At 44.4% G+C, this 21,667-nt stretch overlaps 1 protein-coding gene across 1 annotated transcript in view; it reads left to right on the top strand.

Annotated features, from left to right (window-relative positions):
* Positions 1-2,378: 2,378 nt before the first annotated feature.
* EPB41L4A (erythrocyte membrane protein band 4.1 like 4A) overlaps positions 2,379-21,667 on the top strand; it is a 237,804-nt gene continuing 218,515 nt past the window's right edge. Inside the window, exon 1 of the mRNA XM_002919171.4 lies at positions 2,379-3,428. Within this exon, the coding sequence (XP_002919217.1) occupies positions 3,330-3,428 (99 nt within the window). The 5' untranslated portion in view covers positions 2,379-3,329. The remainder of the gene's footprint in view (positions 3,429-21,667) is intronic.

Genomic DNA, 21,667 nt, shown 5'->3' with positions numbered 1-21,667 from the left:
ATCATGAGGTAATTAAGGTTAAAGAGGTCATAAGGGTGGGGCCTTGATACGACAGGTTTAGTGTCCTTATAAGAAGAGACTCTGTAAGGCTTGTGCTAATTACCATGCCTCCCAACGAGGAGGGCACATGAGCACACAGTGGGATGGCAGGCATCTATAAGCCATGAAGAAAGGTTTTACCAGACAGCAGCCGTACTGGCACTCTGATCTCGGACTGCCAGCTTCCAGAGCTAGGAGAAAAGCAGTGTCTGTTGTGTAAGCCACCCAGTCTGTGGCATTTTGTAAGGGTGCCCTGAACTGACAGGTACAATCCACATAGCAGGATTTGTAATATTTGTATTGTTCATAACAGCAGAAAACTGGAAACCACACAAATGAATGGATAAGCAAGTTGTGGGTACACATATGAAGGAATACTACTGAGCGATACAAGTGACTGGACTGTTGCTATATACAACAACATGGGCAAATGTCAGTTATGCTGAGTGTACAGACCAGACCAAAAAAAAAAAAAAAAGAGTTGTCACTATTATGCTGTGTCTATAAAAACCTAGGAAATGCAGATAATCTATAGTGCCAGAAAGCAGATCTGTGGTTGCCTGGGAGATGAGGTGTGGTGAGGAAAGAGAAGGAGAAATTACAAAGATATGGGAGGAAACTGTAGGGGGTGATGAATACATTTACTAGCTTGATTGTAGTAGTGGTTTCACAGATACATATGTCAAACTTTTCAAACTATATACTTTAAATATATCCAGTTTACTGTATGCCAATTAGAGTTCAATAAGGCTGTTTTTTTTTTTTTGTTTTTTAAAAACCAACAACTTGTGGAATCTTCCTATTATCTCTAGGAAACTCCAATTTTGTGTTAGACTTTTTTTTTTTTCCCTTTTCTCCAATCAACAAAGAAATGGAAAAGAAAGTGCTTCATTCAGGAAGGGCTTTCATATGTATGGGAATTTATGGCTTTGTGCTTTTCCTTGTAAGGGGCCTGGAACAGAATCCTTGCCCCCATCCCAAACCCCCAGCCTTTTCATTACCATTGAAGGTAAAACAAAACCAAAACAAAGTCAAAGGATATAAAACAAGTGTCAGCGAAACTCAAAACTGCGAAACAAATGATTACACTTGGATTTTACCTTTTGTTTTTGCAAGCACAGGTGACCCTATTGGATATTGTGGTAAAGAAAGAAAACCTGTTATGAAGCCTTTCAAACACATTTGGTAATTTATGTCAGGAACATTCTGTTACAGAAAGGCCTCCAGAAGTAAAGATGCCAAAATCCAGAAAAATGTGTCAGCTCATGTCAGGCAAAACATTGACAACACAACCCAAAGTTGGACACAGAATTAGATTAGGAATTCAAAACCTGCTTCAGGTTCACGGAAGCCCTAGAAAATACAATACGGTTTGATTCTTAGCTTTAGGTAAAGTTCATACTAAACGTGAGGGTTTATATCTATTGCACTTTGGGGATTGTGCTAATTCATGTTTAGATGGGCCTGAGGTAACAGGAAAAGAAGTGTCTTAGAAGGTCCTTCGTGGCAAACGACTATGGAAGGAAACTACCTCCAAAGTTGCAAATTGTTCATTTCCATTCTACTGTGCAGCGGATGCAAGTATTTTTTTCTTTAAACATTTTTTTAAGGTTTTAAGCAAATTTTGTGAGTTTTGATTACCTAGCTTATAAGCGGTAGAGGAGGGAACTCAAACTATGAGATGGCAAAGGTCTTGCTCTTTCTAATACCCGAAATGAAGTTGAGAAGTTTTCCGGGAGGCCTACCGTCAACCCTGCTCCACGTCTTCCCCCTGTTGTCTGCTTTGACTTCTACTTGCATTAAGTCGCTGCTGGTTCCCAGCTGGAGAGCACAGACTGCACCTGCTCCGAAGGCCTGCGGGGCCCGGCATCACCCGGCGCTCAGCCTCTGCTGCTTGTGCACGGACACGAGGACCCACCAGGGGTCACTGCAGCCTCAGAGCTATTGTGCCCGCCAGTCCCGGACACGGCCCCTCGCGCGGAGGGCGTGGGACTGGGAGCGCCGAACGCCAGGGTCCGAGCACAACTGCGCCCGGCCCTCCTGGAGCCAGCCTCCGGTCTCCCTGGGAAACGGACACAGCAAGCAGGACCAGGGCTCGGGACAGCCGGGCGGCCAGCGTGCGGCGCGCGGGCTCCTGTGCGGACCTGCCCGCACCGCGCCGTTCGACCACCTCCGCTTCGCCTTCCGCCCTCAGCGGGGACCCCGCCCGGAAGGGGCGCCCCTTCCCCGCCTCTGGGCCCCCGCTCGGCTGCGGGACTCTCTGCAGACGCCAGGGCCCGGCCCAGCCGCACCTGGGCCGCTCCTGCCCGCGGCGCCACCGGTCGCGCCGCCGAGAGAACTTTCCCGGGAACCGCCGCGGCCTGCGCGCCCAGGGCACACGCCCATCCGCCCGCCGGCGCGTTCCCAGCTTGGGCTCCCGCTCCCCCGCCCGCCGGCGCGCCCGCAAGCCCTCCGACTCCCCACTTCCCCGAGTCTCCCGGAGGAGCCCCATTCCGCCGCCGCAGCCAGGCGCTCTCGGAGAGCGAGCTCGAACTTGGCCCCACGCAGCCCCCCAGGATGAGTTCCCGGGTCCCCAGACGGCGGCCGCGCCTCGCCAAGAGCTGACTTGCCCTCGCGGGTCTCGCTGAGGAGCGCGCCGCCCTTTCCGACGCTCTCCGGGCTGCCGCGTGCCCGCGGGACGACCCCCAACGCCGGCCCTGCCGTGGAACTGGGACGTCGTGGGTACCCCGACACAAAGGAGCAGCCGAGTGCTCCCCGGCCGGCGGACCGCACCGGGGGCTGGGCTGGGGTCGGGGCTGGAAGTGGGAGCCCCCCCGGGGTCTCCTCGGCGAAGGAAGGCCGGGTGTCGCGGCCGCGCTCCGGGCGGGACCGGCTGAGGGGCTCCTCGTCTGGGGAGGGCCTCGAGCTCCGTGCCTCCCGTTTCCCGTTTCTTGCCCCCATTGCCGGGCGACTTCTGTCGTCCCCAGGACTGCGGGAGGGGCCGCGGCGCCCCCGCCCCCGGAGGAGCCCGAGCCGCAGGATGCGCGGGGACGCGCCTTCGCCCTCCGCGCTCAGTTCGGCCGGCGCTGCCCCGGCGGCTCCCGGGCGCTGAGTCCCCGGGCTGCTCCGCCCTTCTTACCTCCAGCGGGCGCCGGGCGGCTCGTCCGCGTGGCCCCGGACCCGGCCGGAACCGGTCTTGTCGCGCTGGCCGCCGCGCGGACCCTAAATTACTGCCTCTCGCTTGAGGGGAGGGGGCGGCTCGGCGCCTGGGTCGCGGCTTCCTCTGCCGGCTGGAGACGGCCGCGGCCGACATGGGCTGCTTCTGCGCCGCTCCGGAGGAATTTTACTGCGAAGTGCTGCTTCTGAACGAGTCCAAGTTAACCCTCACCACCCAGCAGCAGGGCATCAAGGTAGGCGCGGGCCGGGGGCGCGTCCCGGGGGTCCGAGGCTTTGTCTGAGGGCTGGCGCGGGGCTCGGCCGGCGACTGCTCTGTGCGCGGCGGCGACGAGCCGCAGCTGCCCGCGCTCAGCCGGAGTGTGCGCGGGTCCGGGTGGATCCGCTTTGAGCCCCTTCCTAAGGGAAGTCAGTGTGTCTCAGAGCGTCGTCCGCCCGCCCGCGCTCAGCTGCAACCCACAGTCCTGCGACCGAGACCAGAACTCTTCCCGGCCCGGTTTCCCCCAGAGCATCTCAGGCCCCGCGGCTCCGAAGAGGCAGAGCGCGAGTGTACGGGCTGCGTGCGGTGCAGGCGCGACTTCCTGGGCTTTGTGGAAGGTTTCCGTGTTAGTGCCGCGGGGAGTAAGGCGTGCTGCGCTCGCTGACACCGTGTGCGGGGTCACTGGGTTGTGCTGCCTGGGTTTGCACTGGGTCATGCGACGTCTGGACGGAAAATTAGCGAACTGGTTTCATCCCCACGTTCAAGTCAACATCCCAGAGCGACGCGGTAAATAACTTTGCCCCTGTTTGTAGGCCGTTAAAATGCAATTACTGCTATTAACCTAGAGAACCCGAACAAAAAGGCCGTGGGGGATTGCGGAGATCCACTTCCTTAATTTTGAAGAGTTGTGTTTACGGTTGACAACCTGCGGACGCGCCTGCGCGCCTGTTTTGCTCTTGGTACGACGTAACTACCCAAAGGTGATCCGAATTCGGAACGATTTGTTTTGTTTCTTTTTCTGCGTATTTAAATCCCCGGAGCGTTTTAGATAACCTCAGCGGCTGCACCCAGTGAAGGGCTACCGCCCCTCCCCCCACTATTGCCCCCCGCCCTCCAAGCCGTAGAGCCGGTGGTCTGAGAATTAACTTCTAGCTGCCAGTGTCCTCTTCTGTAGTCCTTATGTCAGAAGTTGATCCCAATGGCGGAGGCCCTGGGCATTTCCTTGTGTCAGTCAGTTTTTACACAGCTCTGTGTACACCGAAGTAACTGTTCCTGGCCGAAAGCTTCAGCTTTGATGTCACCGTTCCTGGTGCACAGAATGCTAATTTCACAGGTGTCACTCTTAAGCAGGAGATGGGGGCAAAAATGAGCAATTAAAGCACAAGATAAATTTAACCCTTTCTTGAGGAAATTGTTTTGAACATTGTTTCCCAGGAATTATAAAAAGCAAAAGTCAGTCCGATTCTCATATGGTGTTTCCCCTCAAGGCCAATAAAAGACTCCTGGAACGGGGTGTTTCATATTTTATATTTCCAGCTTTTCTTGATGTTCCCCTCCTCCCCTACCCCCATGAAATCAGGAAAAGAACTTTTCAAGAGGGTGTAGCATTCTTTGATGTACTGTGCAAAGAGGCAAAAATCACAAACCATCATAAATTTTTGATAATACATAGATTCTCTTTGGCTTGGGGAAAGAAACAATTAGAAAAAGATAATGGATGATCTGATACTAAAACAACAAAGACATCTTTCTGAAGCGCACAGTCGGAAGTCGTCTGGGGCTTGAGCTTCCTATGTCATCATGAAAGCCATACCCCTGTCAGCTGTGGAGCACGCACATTATTCTGTCAAGACAGCGGCCAAGACTGGGGATCAAATGGAGTATTTTTGTCAAAGAAGCATGAATAAAAAATCCTGATCCATAATTACTTTTTATAACCTGATGGTGCCTATCTTGTTTTTACAAATATGTTGAAAATTGGTGAGTGATTCAAAGGCAATAGCAAATTTATAATGCTGTTATTTTGGGTATATGCCATTTAACAAAACAATAATTTAAGCAGGCTTTTGTTGGAAGTAATCATTTTGCAACAGGCTTGGCCTCTTTCAGTGTCACAAAAGCATGCCACAATTATTTTGATGGCCATATGTGTAACACAGATGTTGTCTGCTGAAGTTAACCACGTTATCTGTAACTACCAGGCTACCATTAAATGCATGTGTTAAGCACCTATCTACTTGTGGTATATACTAAATTAAACACATATGAGTGTTTATAAATGGAATAATGTACGAATAGCACCTCCCACGTAGATGGTATGTAACATTGAATGGGTATGTGTATTATTATTCTGCACGTTTTTGGCATTTTCTTTAACTCCTACTTTAGTTTGTAAATGAAATAGTAAACTAAAATGTAAATGTAATAGTCAAATGAAATAGTCAATAGTCAATAGCTATTATGGTGTTTTCCCCAGGATAGTACGCTTGGTAACTTTTATTATCATTACTTAGAGTCAGAATTAAGCATATGACATCAGTTAGCCCATTTTACTCCTGAAATTAAAATAGAAAAATCTATTTATTTTTCAAAAGTATTTCCTAACATTTTGAGATGACCGTTTTCCACATTCTATCTCAAATGAAATGAAGACAGTTAATTTTGCCTTAAAATTATTCACTTATTTCATCCCTTCGAGGAAGAATGGATGTTACTGATAGATTTTACTGATTCCTAAATAGTTATTTAAGAATTTGTTGTATTACTGTTATAATGATGCATTGTGGTTTAAAAAATTAACTGTAGTGAATTTAAGTAGAAGAAATATGAGAGAAGCTTGGTAAAACATTTATTCTGTGTGCCATTTTGAAAAATGGCACATTTGTTTAAGCACCAAATTAGAAATTGAAAAGTTAGTTATGAAGTGATTTTCTGCAACTTAGATCAAAGTCTTTCATTGATTAGAAAAAAAATTGACGTGTTTGCTCCCATGGAAAGCATTTCAGCCTGAAGACCGTAGTTACACATCTCCTCTGTCAAGATGAATAGCATTTAAATGGAAAATAATTTTCTGTTTAAAAAATAAAACACAATGTATTTGTATTCATACTAATGTTATATAGAAATTTGCTTCTTAACTTGCCTTAGAGGTAACCTCACCTTGACAAGCAGGAAGTCTTTCGTATGCAGTTCGCAGTTTGAGCCCTATCCAAGATTTAAGAACTCAAGTTTATATAAACCGAAAGCTATTGGTTGTGTGTTGACCCCCACAATAGCTTTTAGCTGTTTGTTCTATGCTGCTATCTCTGTTGTTTATTTAAGTAAGAATTTCTGCTGTGGTTGGTCTTTTGGTTTTTTGAGTAATGTTTGTTCAGGGAAACTTTTGTTAGGTCCTTTATAGTTCTCTGTGCTGGGGAAGGTAGAGATCTTTCTTTTTGTTCTCTGAGAAAGCAAAATTTGATTGTGGCTCAAACCACTTGTGTAAGTTGTCAAATGATTAGCAAGAGATTTTCAGGGGAAAAAAATCACAACGTTTGATTATAAATTTAGTCCTCAAAATTGCTGCTGCATATATGAACTAGATTAATATTTTCGTTTCAGCGAGGTTTTAGTGCTCTGAGCAGTAATGTAATAAACGCTGAGGTGCTCATTTTTCCCTTGTCGTTTTTGGCTAAATTAATGAAACCAATATTGACAGCAAGGTGGAAATTCCATTAAATTTTTTTAAAAGGCGTTATTGAGATATACAATTCACACAGTTGAAGTGTGCAATTCACCCATTAACTGCTAAATGAAGTCCCTTCCTAATCATCCTGAGGTTTCTGAGGGAATATTGTGAGTCAGTTTTGATGCTTTGATCAGAAACTTCCTAATAAACTAGAAAAACAGTTAGAAGGTGGGGACTTAAATTATTTGCATCTCACCAAGAATTGTAATTTTCATTCCATTAGGACTGGTCAGGAACACATCAAAGAAGATTGGGAACACGTGAAAAGCACCAGTGCTTCATAAATCGTATTAAATGTATATGTAGATACCCATGTCTTTTAATATCAGTCTCGTAAGGTATAGAGTCAGGGGACCCGATAAACATAGGTTGATGCAAGTAATCATACACCAACATTTCTGTCAATGTGAGGTTGGCTTGTGGGTCTTGATTGGTTGGTAAATTAGATGCGACTGGGATAGAAGTCCCCCTCACCAGCACTGCATCTTGTTTTTGGAAATTCAAATAGGATATCTGTATTATTGTGGCTGTTTAAGATGGACTACTACATAAATGCTCCTTCAAATATCTTTTTTGTTTTTAAAATGATTCAGAGTATTTTTTCAGCTTTATTAAGGTATAATTGACAAATGGAATTAGGTCAAATTGCACAACATGATTTGGTAGAACAAAAGTTGCAGAAGGAGTCCCACTATACCACCATTGAGGTAATGAACACATCCATCACCTCACATAATTACTTTTTGTTGTTGTTGAGAATACGTGAGTTTTACTCTCTTAGCAAATTTTAGTTCTACAATACAGCCTTATCAAGATCCTCAAACTGTAAATGCCCCCTCAATTTTGTAAGTTTTTTTTTCTTGAAAATAATTATTAAAAATACCATTTATCATCCATGGTTTGAAAGTGATTGAAAAGTAATTTAAGGGGAGAAGCATTGTTGGTTACCTCCAGCAACTAATGGCTGTCCTTCTCTAAGTGCTTATAATTTTCTTGGTTTTTGGTGGACTACACTTTTTTTTTTTTTTTTTTAGCTCTGTTAATATCATTGTTCTTGAATTCTGTAATGTTGAGCTTGAACTGACTTTGAACTAAACTTCAATTACTGCGGAGCTTTTTTTGCTTTTGAGCATGGGTGTTGTCTTCGTCCATTTGGGCTGCTATAACCCACACCATAGACTGGGTGGCTTATAAACAAGAGAAATTTATTTCTCATAGTTCTAGAAGCTGGAAATCTGAGATCAGGGTGCCAGCATGGACAGGTGAGGACCCTTTTCTGGGTGAAAAACTTCTTGTTGTGTCCTCCCTTGGTGGAAGGGGCTATGGAGCTTTTTTGGCCCTCTTTTATAAGAGCGGTAATCTCAAAGGCCCCAGCTGCTACTACCTTGGGGTTAGGGTTCCAACATATGTATTTTAGGGCCACACAAATATTCTGAGTATAGCAGGTGGTGATAAAGTTAAATCTAAATTGTAGAGACAAAAGTCTAGGCTCTTCTTTCGATTAGCCACATGGACAGTAGTTTGTTATTTCTATTTAGACACTTACAAAGAAAGTGCGAAACTCTTCTTTGATGGTTTGTGTCAAGTTGTATCTCAGAGTAGGGCTGGGCAGTTCTTTGCTGTGGGAGGTTTTCCCATCCGCTGGGGGGTGACTGTATTCCCAGGCTCTACTGAGGAGATGCCAGTAGCACCTCTTGTCCCGTTGTGACAACTAAAAATATGCCCAGATGTTGCCGCCTCTCTCCTGATGGGCAATACGTATGAATTCCAAACTTCATTGTTTGTGTGAGCAGCCTGCCTGATCTAGACCTTTACCAGTTCTGAGGGCCTACTCAGATGACTTGCTCTGCAGGCACACCGAAATGCTCGGTTTCCCAAACGTACCGGACTCTTGTACCTTTATGCATGGATTCCCACCGAGTGGTGTACCCTCTTACGTTTCCCTAAGTACACAGGCCTTTGAGCCCATCCTTTAAGACTTGAATCAAGTATCCTATTTGCCAGGAAGCCTTCAACTCAGGCTGACCAGACAGAGTTAAGTGCTAGTCAGGGCCTCACACACACCCTTTTCCAGCACTTCCCTTGTCGCATTTCAAGCATTGTTTCTGGGCACATCTGTCTCCTCCAGGAGCCTGTGAGCCCCTACCTGTGGTCCCCTAGCAGCTAGCGCAGTGAGCCTCATGCAGGAGATGCTTATTAACTGTCATTTGAATAGAGGAATGGAAGGAGTGTTACAGCTGCAACAGGCCACATTGAAAATCTTGTGGATAATGAGGTTCTTTTGCCATTTTATTTCTACTAGAAAAGATCCTAGAATAAACTAAACCTCCCTGTGAAAAATCTGTTGCCAAGATACTGTAATTCTTATACTGATAATGGGTGGAAAATGAGATGGTGCGGTGGACAGAGTGCACGCAGCGCGCCCAAGAGCCGATGAGCTGCTGTTTCAGAAAACACGAAGCACACCCTTTGTACCCTAGAGGTCAGGATTAAGTCTGTCTCTCTTTTTATTTTTAAAAAGTGTAACTTTTCCCTTATATCTTGAGAGTCTTTTGGAAGAAGGGCATGTTTCTAGAATGGATAATAGATCCTCACACATGGGTTACTTTTTCTTCCTTGTCTCCTATTCTGTAAACCGCTGGAGAAGATTGTCAGTTGGTTTCACAGGGTGGGTTCACACCAACAGGGACCATCCGTGTAATTTTTAATCTTGCTGTCGCACCCGTTTTACTCTTGAAGCTGCATAAACCTCACCTGACACTGCTCTAAGGCTTAATGGCAGAGATAGGGTCAATAAGGTAAAAATGGTTTGTTGTTTTTTCTTTCTTTTTTTTTTTTTTATAACAAATGATAAGTTTTTCATTCCTCTGCACAGGGTATTTTTCTACAGGCCAGTTACAAACACAAGTCAGAGACAAGATTTACTGTGCCCCTCTAGCTTCTCTGGGATCGACTGCTGTGGCCGAGCTTGGTCTCCAGCATTTTAGCCACGAGTATAGCTCATGCGTCACACTCCTGATCAGCCTGCTTTGGGTTATGAGGAGTAACTGTCATTTTCTTGTGCATCACAAGATTTGTTTCTGAGTTTCATATATTAAAATGAACCAAGCATCTGTTATTACTTGTTTAGGTATCACCTAGGTGTGCTGAGGTCAGGAACCCGCCAATATGGTTTGTGACTTAAAAAGCCTGTGACTAGACTTTGGTGAGTCTATACCATTCTTAAAAAATGTGGATTGCATTCCTGTGCCCTCTGAGCCGTGTATGTTGTTCCTTTTTTTTTTTTTTTTTAAGTGGAGCGGTCATTGTTCCTTAGTGCTGACTGTTGGCCCGTTACTCTGTAAACACTTTGCTAGGAGATTCCCCAAAGGCTGAGATGGCTATCCCACAGGCTTTCCTAATAATCACTGAAGATATGAAAGGGCCTGGCAGTGGCTTCCAAATGTGTGAGAAGTTTGTTTTCAAGGATATTGACATGCCAGGAGGAAGTTAGAACAAGAGGGTTGGTGGCAGGCAAGGATAAGCACGCGGTGCTGAGTCCTAGCCCCCACGGACAATAACCAACAGGGCAGATGGTGGGGGAGGAATTAGCTGACTGAGACCTATGAGAGGAACAAATGTAGCAACACATTGTTTAGAAATGACACATCTGAGCACATGAGAAAGCATAGTTAATAATGCCAGGGGTTCTCAACTTTGTGGGGATGGTGCCCCAGAAGTTGGGTAGAAAATACCTTGTTCAGAATACAGCTTTTCCATGTAGTGACACGAGTGATGGTCAGGTTCCTGAGCTAGCCCACAAAGACCGTTTGAGTTTTTAAACCATTCACGTCCCACCTTAGTCTTCATTCAGAGCTGAGTTTGAGAGGCAGTCTTAGAGCCTCTCTTGCTTTGTCACTTATCAAATTGGTTTTTCTCCGCCATTCTCACTGTTCCCAACTTAGTCCTGGACTTCATGTGTCACACCTGAACCAGCCTTCGAACCTGGCTGCTGTGTGGTCACCTTCAGCCTCTCCCTTCTCCTCACTCCTGTCCCATGTTCAAACCCTGCTCAGCCTTGTGACCGGCCAAGTGACTCTTCCCTGGAGCTAGGCTCTGTTTCCTCATCTGTAATCTGGGGGGCATGATAGCAGCTGCAAGATGAGTGTAAGAATTTGAGAAAAAATTTTAGGCACATAGGAGCAAAAGGTGCTCATTAAATGATAGTTATGTATGATATATTATTGCTAATAAATTTCTTTCTGAATTCTAGTTTGCAATATCTAAGCTCCCACTCCTGCTCAGTGATGCCGGCTCTCTAAGGGGTGGGGATGGCCAGTCACTCAGCCTCTTTGAGTCTGCTGCTTCATCTACGAAACTAGGGTGGGGCTCTCCACCTTATTCTGAGATATACTGTATGTGAAACCCTTAGCTCCATGCCTGTTTTTTCTTATTGAATTGTCGTGGCACCATTATCAAAAATCAGTTGACAACTGGAGCGCCTGGGTGGCTCAGTCAGTTCGGCGTCTGCCTTCGGCTCGGGTCGTGATCCCAGGGTTTTGGGATCGAGCCCCACGTGGAGTCTGCTCCTCCCTCTCCCCCGTCCCCCTGCTTGTACACACTCTCTCTAATAAGTGAAATCTTAAAAAAAAATCAATTGATAATAAATGTGAAGATTAATTTCTGTATTGTCAATTCTATTCCACTGATCTACATGCCTATTTTTGTGTATTCGTTTTTACTAGCTTCTTGGTAAGGTAGTAGGTGTTTGTCATTTGGCAAAGAAACACTCCCAGTTAAAACAAATTTGACGTGTAATATTTTGAAAAAAAGTCGTGCGAACTTCCTGGGGTCAGTAAGACGATTGTCTGTCTTATCGCTGTCAGACCCTCAAGAACCTAGCGGGGTGTTAGGCACCGGCCATGCTCAGTGAGTAGTTGTCTTACCTGAAGGACTAATGGGATTTTTTAGTGAACGTGCTGCTACTGCTTTTATAGCTTGAAACTTGGGTTGAATATTTCGATTTCCAAAAACTATTCTGTGCAGCCTTGGACTGCATTATTTTCATTGTGTGTGAAGGATTTGCCTTTGATTCTTGTATACTCTTTCTGTGAACGCTTAGTAGAAGACTGGGAAAAGGGTATTTGCATGTTTTATGAATAATTTTGTTAGTTTTGATAGGTGAAGGCATAGCATGTTCAGTAAGTTAATAGGTGTGTGGTTTTTATCTGTTCCCTTGAAGCATACTGAGAAATTGCTAGAGATTTGTCCTGAGCAGTGCGCTGCACGGTGTTTTCCTCCTAGGAAAATAACACATGGCTAGAAGACCACCTCTGAACACCATCCCCTGCTTTTGACCCAGAACTTCTAGGATTCCTAGCAGGATTGTAGGTTCAACCCTAGGAAGCACCTGTGGCTGTATGGAATTGGACTAACACCCCCTATGACTGAGGACAGTTGTAGCAAATCTCAGTGATATCGAAACCGGTATTGTGTAAATTTTACAGTTTTATCTGGATCGCACGATTTAAAAGTTGGTGGTATTCAAACACTTGAAAAACCCCAATATTTATGCAGGCTATAGGCAGTTCCCTCAGTGAAGAAAATCTCAAGGGTCTAGAATCTGGATAATGCCCTAGCAGGACAAAATCTTTCATATAAACTCGTTTCTACTTGTCATTGCTTTTTCCTGCCAGCCATTCATTCTTTTGCCATCTGATTCTCTGCACCAGACCTGTGTGTGGTCACATGGCCTCACTTAATGCAGCCCCAAGATGCTTCCAGAATATGCAGCAGACACCAGGGGGAGGATGTCGAGAAGATGACGTGAATTACAGCAGACTGGATTTCACTTAGAATAGAGAGTTAGACCTGGTGTGGACATTCAGAATTGTCTCACCCTGTCCTCTCATTCTCTAGGTGAGGGAACAGGGACCCAGTGAGGGGCAGTGATTTGCCAGAGCCCAGCACAGAGTCCGCAGAACCCTGTCTCTTGGTTTCCCATCTGGTGATTTTCTCAGTGCTCACCCACCCCTGGTTTCTTGACTGCATGTAAGAGAGGAAGGGCTGAGAGCTGATTATAAAGAGGTCAGAATTGATTGAAAATCACTTAGGTTTGCTGCCAATCCCATCTCTTCCCATGTTCCAAACCCCTCTCTACCCACCTCCCTCCTCCTTAAATTAAATCTTGATAGGTCTATGATTGGCCTGATTTCCTCCTGCAGTCTTGGAATGTGGATTTGTGGCACTGTCTTCAGGTAGATTGTATGAGGGAGAGACCTTTTTGTCTCAAGGAATCTTATTTCTTTTCAGAGCGACACTTACCACATTGCATTTTAATTTTTTGGCTTTAAAAGAAACGCTTATTTATCTAAAAGGTCTGGAGTTCTTCCATGGTCTTTATTTTGTAAAGCTTTTACCCTGAGTTCTTACAGCTCCATTCTGAGTATCTCTTCAGGAAAGAAAATTAAAAACTGGTTAGTGACCCTTCTTCCTGCCTGAGGGAGGTGCGAGGGAGGAGAGCAGAAAGGTAAAATTGCTCTTTCGTTGAAAGGTTTCAGATGGGCCAATCATCAGGAGGCTAATAGATCTTTTCCCTTGATAACGATTATTTCATGCGTCTGCAGCTGTTTACAAGGGCACTTGGAGGATGTGCAAATTTTCCAGAATTCCTCAGAGAGCCAGCTTTTTTTCCCCCCTCCCTTCCAGACACTGTTTTTACATCATGTTCTGGGGCAGTTATTTGAAGATAAATAGGTTTTTGAGTGTGAGGGTATACGGGGGTCTGGGCCAATACCCTATATCTGTTATTGTCGGTATGGCTTTGTGAATTCAATTCTGCAAGAATTTATTCAGAGCCTGTTGTGTACCCAGTAGTGTTCAGGATTTCTGGCGGTGAGGATAAAATAGAGGAGGACTCTTGCCTATAAGAAGTTTAACTTTGAGGTGGAAAGATGAACATTAACTTAGAAAACAATAGACCCAAGCCTAGACCATTTATAACCAAGTTTTGAGTTATGTGGTGGTGAGTCTAGGAGGTAAAGAAATTCTTATAAGAAATTATGTTTCTTATATGCCAAGGTGGGATTAATCAAAGGTGTTTTAGAAAAGGTGGACACAGCTCACAATACCTTGTCAGAAACTCTTGGGGCCAGGTGTGTTTCCAGATTTGAAATTTTTCGGATTCCAGCAAAGTAATATGGTATATGTACCATACGTTAGGCATCATCCCTGGCCGGGTCTGCAGCCGTACATCGTAAAACATCTGTGCAGCTTGTCATCTGGGTAGTCACGACAAGTGTATGTGTGCGCAGGGGGGTCCATAGAGACTGTAAGTAGTCTTACGCCAGCGAATAGCAGGTGTTGTCCCTGTATTGCTTATCTATTGCTGTGTGGTGTGTTCTGTCCAAAAGTTAGCAGCTTAAAGAACAAACGTGTATCACCTACACATTCTGTGGGTCTGGAACCCAGGAGCAGCTTAGCTGGATGATTCTGGTTCAGGGTCTCTCATGAGGTTGTACTCAAGCTGTGAGTGAGGCCTCAATCATCTCAGCTGGTGGAGCTGTTTCCAAGCTCACTCACATGCATGTGGCAGCCCTGGGTTGCTCACCACATGGGCTCCTGAGTGTTCTTACAGCGTGGCAGCTGGCTTCCCTCCAAAGCAAGTGGTCGCAGAGAGAGAGCAAGCCCAGGATGAAGCCACAGTCTTTTTAGCATCCTCTTACTTGTGTGATATTCTGTTGGTCACACTGGCTCACCTTGGTCTGAGAGGGGACTGTATAAGAGTGTGACTCTTGTGAGGCAGGGGACACTGGGAGCTGTCTTGAAGGTGGACTGCCGTAGTCATCAACCGAGTTTTGGCATCCAACTTAAGATAAAACTCAGAGTTGTCATATCTTCTTGGGTGTTGGATGGTGGAAAAGAGAGTGTGGACTTATATAGACTTTGGTCTCCTCTAAGGGATGACGCGTGAGGATGGACTGAAGCCAGTCCAGGGTGGCAAGGCAGTGTGAACACAGAGGAGTGAATTTGGTGGAGGAAGGGGAGTGTCTGAGAGTACTCAGACTCAGTCTGCCGTGTGCCAGGCCCTGCACTTGGTGCTGGGGATAAAAGGGGAAATTAGACATAATTGTAACCATCTGGAACTAGAAGTGTGCTTTGAGAAATCTAGAATTGTACTTTGAGAAATAATCAGTGCCTGATGAAAATACTTGTTTTGAGTGTCTACAGTAAAAAAAGGTAGCCTGTGTCGTGGGAGAAGGAGAGAATACAGACTCAGAAAATTTGGATTCCGGTTCCAACTCTTTCATTTCCTGGTTTGGAGAAGTCAGTGTTTTGGAGCCTTACTTTTTTATTTGTAAAATTAAACTGATGCTATGTAATTCCATCAATATCATAGGCGTTGTGAGGCTCAAAGGAGATAATGGCTGAAAAAACTCTTGTAAAATCCTGAAGTGCTATGAAGTGTTAATAATTATTATCTTGTGGCTCTAAGATTTACTAACTCGTGAGCTTTGGCAAGTTATTTAACTCTGTACCTCAGTTTCATCATCAGTGAAACGAAAGCAATAATACCACCTGCTTCATAGTTGGCTTTGGGGTTTGAATGACATAATACATGTAAGAAGAGCTCAGAATAGTGCCTAGCACATAACATGAAAACTACCCAATAAATATTAGCTATTATTGTTATGTAGCCATACAGTGCAAAACCTAATGGGAGATTAAAAAGAAGTGAAATGATGAGTTAGAATGTCTTTAGACAGTTCTAAACAATGAGCCAAATTACAGTTTCCCTGAAAAGGATTTTTATTATTTGTATCTGCATTTACTGACTAGAAAACTGATTTATCAGGTTGGACAGAGATCACTTTGAAAACAACTACCAGCTTCCTCCCCACCTCCTCTCTCTTTTTGATGTTGACCTTGGTGTGCAGCTTTTCAGACTTTTGAAGGTCAGAGCTGAAAATAAATCTTTTTGCATTAATGGTAACGTAGTAGTCCGTTTGCTTGCCCAAGCATAAAGAGGTAAGTTCAATTTAGATAATCTTGATCACTTGATGAAGACATATTTCAAAAATGAAGCTTCGGTTTGGAAATCTGACAGGATTTACTCATTAAAATTCCTTCTAGGACTAAAATTATGAGACAAAACTGAAGACTTGCAATTTTTTGGTTAATTTCAGTGATGATGACAGTGAGTTTATTAGGGTTTAGCCTTTGTAAGAATCTGAATTGCCTTATTTTGAGGATCATGAGGACTTCAATAAATCATTATTTTATAGAATCATTTGTCCCAGAAACCCTGAAGAACTTTTCCTTAGATTGCCTTTAAGCCATTACATGCACCTGGGGAGAGAAGGCTGTGACAATGTCAGGGAAACACTGGTATTGACACAGGCATGATGGCAACTCCCAGAGCATGGCCATAAAGGACACTAGACCCTAGGCTCACAGCAGATCAATCCCCTTACGTTACAAATATTCTGTGAATCATGGTGAAGAAACTTGGGTACCTTGTATGTTTATAGGTTAAAAATCCTTGAGTTTTCCTCCTCCTGCTTAAAAATGCTGAGCCACGTGTGCGTACCTTTCCACATATATGTCTGCCAGAAGGAAAAAGATAAGTGAGCTAACATTTAAGTACCATTTTAATATTTGGATCCCCTGTGTTTGAGCAGTGTTGATGTCCTGAAACAATATTTATTTTATTTATTATTATTATTTTTAAAGATTTTATTTATTTATTTGACAGAGATGGAGACAGCCAGCGAGAGAGGGAACACAAGCAGGGGGAGTGGGAGAGGAAGAAGCAGGCTCATAGCGGAGGAGCCTGATGTGGGGCTCGATCCCAGAATGCCGGGATCACGCCCTGAGCCGAAGGCAGACGCTTAACCGCTGTGCCACCCAGGTGCCCCAACAATATTTATTTTAAAGTATGAACATCAGGGCTACTGAAAACAGGCATGCATATTCAATAGGGTGTATCTAGCTTTAGCCAAAAAATGATTGTTCTGAATTCATTCATGTTTTAAAATGCTTCCCACCTGGTGTCATTGAAAAGTTGAAAACGATGTACAGATTCTGCCCTAACCCCCAGGGAGAGGGTGGTGATTTTATGGGCTGAATTGCTTACAGTTTCCTGGGTCTTCCATGGGCTTTTTCCCCTGGCCACCATCACCGCCAGGCTGACCAAAGCCATGTTCCCAGTACAGAGCGCTGATGTTTTCAGCACAAAGTGGCAAGTAGGCGTACCTCTGTTTGGTTTTACCAGTATATGTTTCCAGCTTTGTCCTCAAATAATTTTGTGCTTTCTGCCTGAGGTTCGGGTAGCAAAGTGACAACAAAATGTACCGTATCCCCTCATGCTTAGTAATTCTGCTGCTTTGAGTGGATCCGTGGCTTATTAGACAAGCTGAGTTGTTAGTTTTCTAAGGATGTTCAACCAGAAATGAGGAGCTAAGATGGCTTATGCTGACTGGCGTATTTTGAGTCTTACTGCATGTATTTTCAAAGAGTTTGGCTCTCATTTTGGTTAATCTCTTCTCCACAGAAGATTCATAGACACTACTTGGGCCAGTTTCACTGTATTTCTTGTGTTCAATTCCTAGTGCAGGCAGAAAAAGAAGTAAGAGCCAGTCAGAACCCAAATAGTTGGAAACATCTGTAATTTTTTATAATGCTTTCTAATAGATTTTATACTTCCCCTTAAATTAAAACTTTTGGGCTGAGAATATAGCATATACAATCCACACGTACGTTTGTTAGTCCATGATTCTGGTATTTCTGGTTGTGGCAGTGCACGCAGGGGTCACATTTTAAAAAAATTCTTCAAAATTAATGAGACAACCTTGACTGAGAACTTGTTCCCTCCTATGCAGGTACTGTTCATTCTCAACTGAGTAAAGGTTGGGAAGGGGTCCTGGAGATTCTGGGTAGGAGTATGTTCAATGCATGTTTGATACAAGCATTTGAACATTAGAACAAATAGCCCAGTTTCTTCCTTCTAGCTCTGAAAGGCTGATGGGTTGTGTCTGCAGTGGCTGTGGTGACAGGTGCTAGTTTTCAAGCCTGGAGATCGTGTCCGTGGATTATCTAGTTTGGAGCTACAATCAACCTTTCATTACTCAGGCTACAGATTTACTGTTGCTTTTTCAGTTCTTTTCCTAGAGTGGACAGGGCCCAGGAAAAGCAATTAAATTTCTTGTTTTCAACAACTTGGATGATTGATTTGGTAGGGGAAGGAGAATTGAAGCAGTTTGTTTTTTCTCAAACTCCTAAGCATTTACATTTTTTAATTACACCCTTTTTTTCTGGATTTTATTATTTTCTTCTTTAAGGCTGCTTCATAGAGTAAGACCCCATGCAGTTAAAGATTCCCATAAGAAAATGTGAGCCAGTCAATTCAATGGAAGTTTTAACAGTACTTACAATGCACCCAGATGTTTTATATCTCCCGTAATGTCTGACACCTAGTGGTACCCAGTAAAGGCTAATAACTTTCCCTTCCATCCAGTTGAGGGGAATACAGAATGAATTACGTGAAATTGTAAGAGAACAGTGAAATCTAGACAAGGACTGGAAGTGTGATGTTGCAGTGGGAAGCATGATCTCGTGGAGAAGTGTGTCTCGATTTTACTTGTAAGGGTAAGTGTGCTTTAGATGCACAGAAAGTAGGGGTTGCCCAGTGGAACTCCTGAGACAGTGAGGAGCCTGGCTGACCCTGGAGGCAAAGGGGAAAATCATATTGCATCCAGTTGGTGTTATTTGATAAGGGAAGAACCTGAAAACCGTGAAGAGGAGTGAAGACCTGGTGTGCGATAAGTCAAAACAGAGGAGAGTCCTGGTGGGATTTTAGGAAGGTGGTGAGCTGGCAGGTCACTACCACTGCAGGGGGGATTGCAGTGGGCGGGAGCCTGGGGTCTGAGAAGGCAGTAGTGGTGAGGCGATGAGAGCTGGGCTGTGATCCTGTGGTGGAGGAGAAAAAAACACATAATTTTGGACATTTGTTGAACAAATATATTTTGAGAAACTTCTAGGCATCAGGCACTGTGCTGGGCCCTGGAAGGGGTGGTGAGGCCCACTCACACAGCCCCTCCCAGCCTGGAGCTTCCAGCTTAGTGAGGGAGCAGGGGTGTGAGTGCACAGGTGTGCGGAAGAAATGTTGGCGGTGATATGAGACTATGCAACAGGGACTTAATGGAAAGAGAGGGAAGCTTTCCTGAGGAAGTCCTGTTTGGGTTGAATGGTGTGATGGGGGGGGGCAGAAGTTCTAGGCAGAGGGAACAGCCTGTGCAAAGGTCCTGGAGCAGAGACAGAAAGAACCCTGTGTGTTTGGAGTGCAGTCTGGGGATAAGTGAAATTGTTGGTGGTTTATTACCCCATAAGCGAGGCAGGGTCTAGAGGGGAATGTTGGTAGAAACTGGTGGTTTAGAAGGTTTGATTTGAGTGGGGGTGGGAGTACTTGGTGGGGGAGGTGGGAAGATGATGGATTTAGAATTTGTTGCTTCTGTATACCGGGCTGCCTCTAGGTGGGACCTGCATACCAAGGCTCATTTCCTAGAATGGGTGATTTGCCTAATTATGACTACCTTTTGCTGGTGCCTTGTTGAATGTGATCTACCTGAGATCAGAGTCACTGCAGTTTTACTTAAGTGTGCTCCTTAAAGGGTGCCCATTTTCTAGAGAAACATGCCTTCAGAATAGTATTGTTCTGTTTTGGTTGGCTGCTTTAAGCATGAAAGCCGTCAGATTTATCTTTTTAAGAGAATTCTTAAAAGACAATAAAATGATTGATCTTAAGTATTCTGAGTTCTAAGACTTCAGATTCATGAAGTTGTCAGAAATAAAGTCTATTACTTTCTCAAACATGCAGCCTGTTTCTGCCTTGGGGCCTCACTGCCTGCTGTTTCTTCTGCCTGGAATGCTCTTCTCCCAGAATTCTGCATGGCTTACCCTCACCCCTTTAGGTCTCTGCTCAGATGTCTCCTTTTTGAGGCCTTTCCTGACCTTCTCAACTCACTTCCCCAAGTCTTTTCTGCTCTCTTTTTCTTCAACATACCTACCTTCTATCATACTGTATACTTTATTTACTGGTTTTGGTTGTTGCCTGTCTTCTCCACTAGAATGTGTGCTTTGTGAGGGCAGGGATTTTTTTTAGGATTTGTCCAGAGGTCTCCTAAACATCTACAATGTTTGGCACATAGTGGGTTTGCAGTAAGTATTCAATCAGTGAACATCTGTTTTTAATATGGGCTAACCTCATTTTTCTGACTGGCTCTAATCAGAGTGTACTGTTATACCCCCTCCTCCTTTTTCCACCCTCCCTCCCTCCCGCACCCCCTTTTCCTCCTTCCTTCCTTCCTTCCTTCCTTCCTTCCTTCCTTCCTTCCTTCCTTCCTTCTTTCCAAGGATAGGTTCCTGTTAGCTTCTTTCTTCTAGAAAACATTCTGACAGTGGAAGGTGGGGTGGGGAGGTCTCTGAGGCGCTGGGTGAGCCAGCCACCTTGAAGCCCATACTTTAAAGCCCATATACATTTCACTCGGAACATAAGAACTTAAATCAGCAGTTTGATTTTATGAACATACACACAGGTGAGTTGATCTTGTTTCTGAGTTTACGGCAAAGACAGGCATACTGGAAGGACTGTACATGAAAGAAAGTCCAACTTCTAAAAATGCATTTATTATGGAGCCATTAATTGTAGAGGCTGATAGACCTTCCCTCTTATTAACTCCTGAGGATAGAAATTGGGCAGCTTGGGAAAAAGAAAGGAAAAGCCATTTGTTTAGGAAAGGATTCCTCTTTTGTCTTCCCACATTGGAAAAAAAGAAGTTTGATTTTTTTCACATTGAAGAATTATCCCTGTATAGTGAATGGGTTGGACTAAGTAATCTCAAAAACCAGCTTCCAGTTTGAAAGCTGTTGAGATCCTGTTTTGTCTAAATACTCTGCTCTGGCCAGTTTGCTTTCTGCACCATTGTATGAACACGCCGTGTGCACGCCTCAGCACAGTGGCGTCACTTGCCTGGTGTCCAGCCTGAGTGCTCTAGAAGAGGGGGTTCTAGATCCAAAGGCTTGGAGATGTTTGAGGCTCTTGTTTTATAGAGCCAATTTTTTTTTTTATTTTTTAATTTTTTAGATAGGCTGCTCTCTAGACTAATGATTCTTGCTCTGGTTATAAGTTAGGAGAGCTTTGGTCAAATCAAGTATCTGCCACTTACCAGCCATGACGAGAGCTTACCTAATTCCCACCCCTTCATTTCTTTTCTGCCTTCCTTATATGGTCATTTTGAAGATTAACTGAGACACTGAGATAATAAGATGTTTGTTGTTTGAAGCCAGTCAGTGTCTCGCAAGAAGTTGCTGTGGCCGAGGTCGCAGAGGTTGCTGCCTGTGTTCTCCTCTAGGATTTGGGTGGATTCCTGTCTCACATTTAGGTCTTTCATCCATTTGGAGTTTATTTTTGTGTATGGTGTGAGAGAGTGGTCCTGCATGTGACTGTCCAATTTTCCCAACACCATTTGTTGAAGAGACTGTTATTTTACTACTGGATAGTCTTTCCTCCTTTGTCAAAGATTAGTTGACCATAGAGTTGAGGGTTCATTTCTGGGTTCTCTATTCTGTTCCATTTGTTAGGTTTTTTAAAGTGCTTTAAAAATGCCAATACAAATCTATTTTTAAAATATGCAAATAAGTTTGAACAAAAATGGTTTCTTATACTAGAAAATGTTAGAACTTTGGTTTTTAAATTACTGTACTTTATTTTACCCCCCCCCCCCCCCCCCCCC

Source organism: Ailuropoda melanoleuca, chromosome 3 (assembly GCF_002007445.2).
Source record: "Ailuropoda melanoleuca isolate Jingjing chromosome 3, ASM200744v2, whole genome shotgun sequence".
NCBI classification, from domain to species: domain Eukaryota; kingdom Metazoa; phylum Chordata; class Mammalia; order Carnivora; family Ursidae; genus Ailuropoda; species Ailuropoda melanoleuca.
Note: the sequence above shows the minus strand (reverse complement) of the source record. Positions and strands in the feature narration are given on the sequence as shown.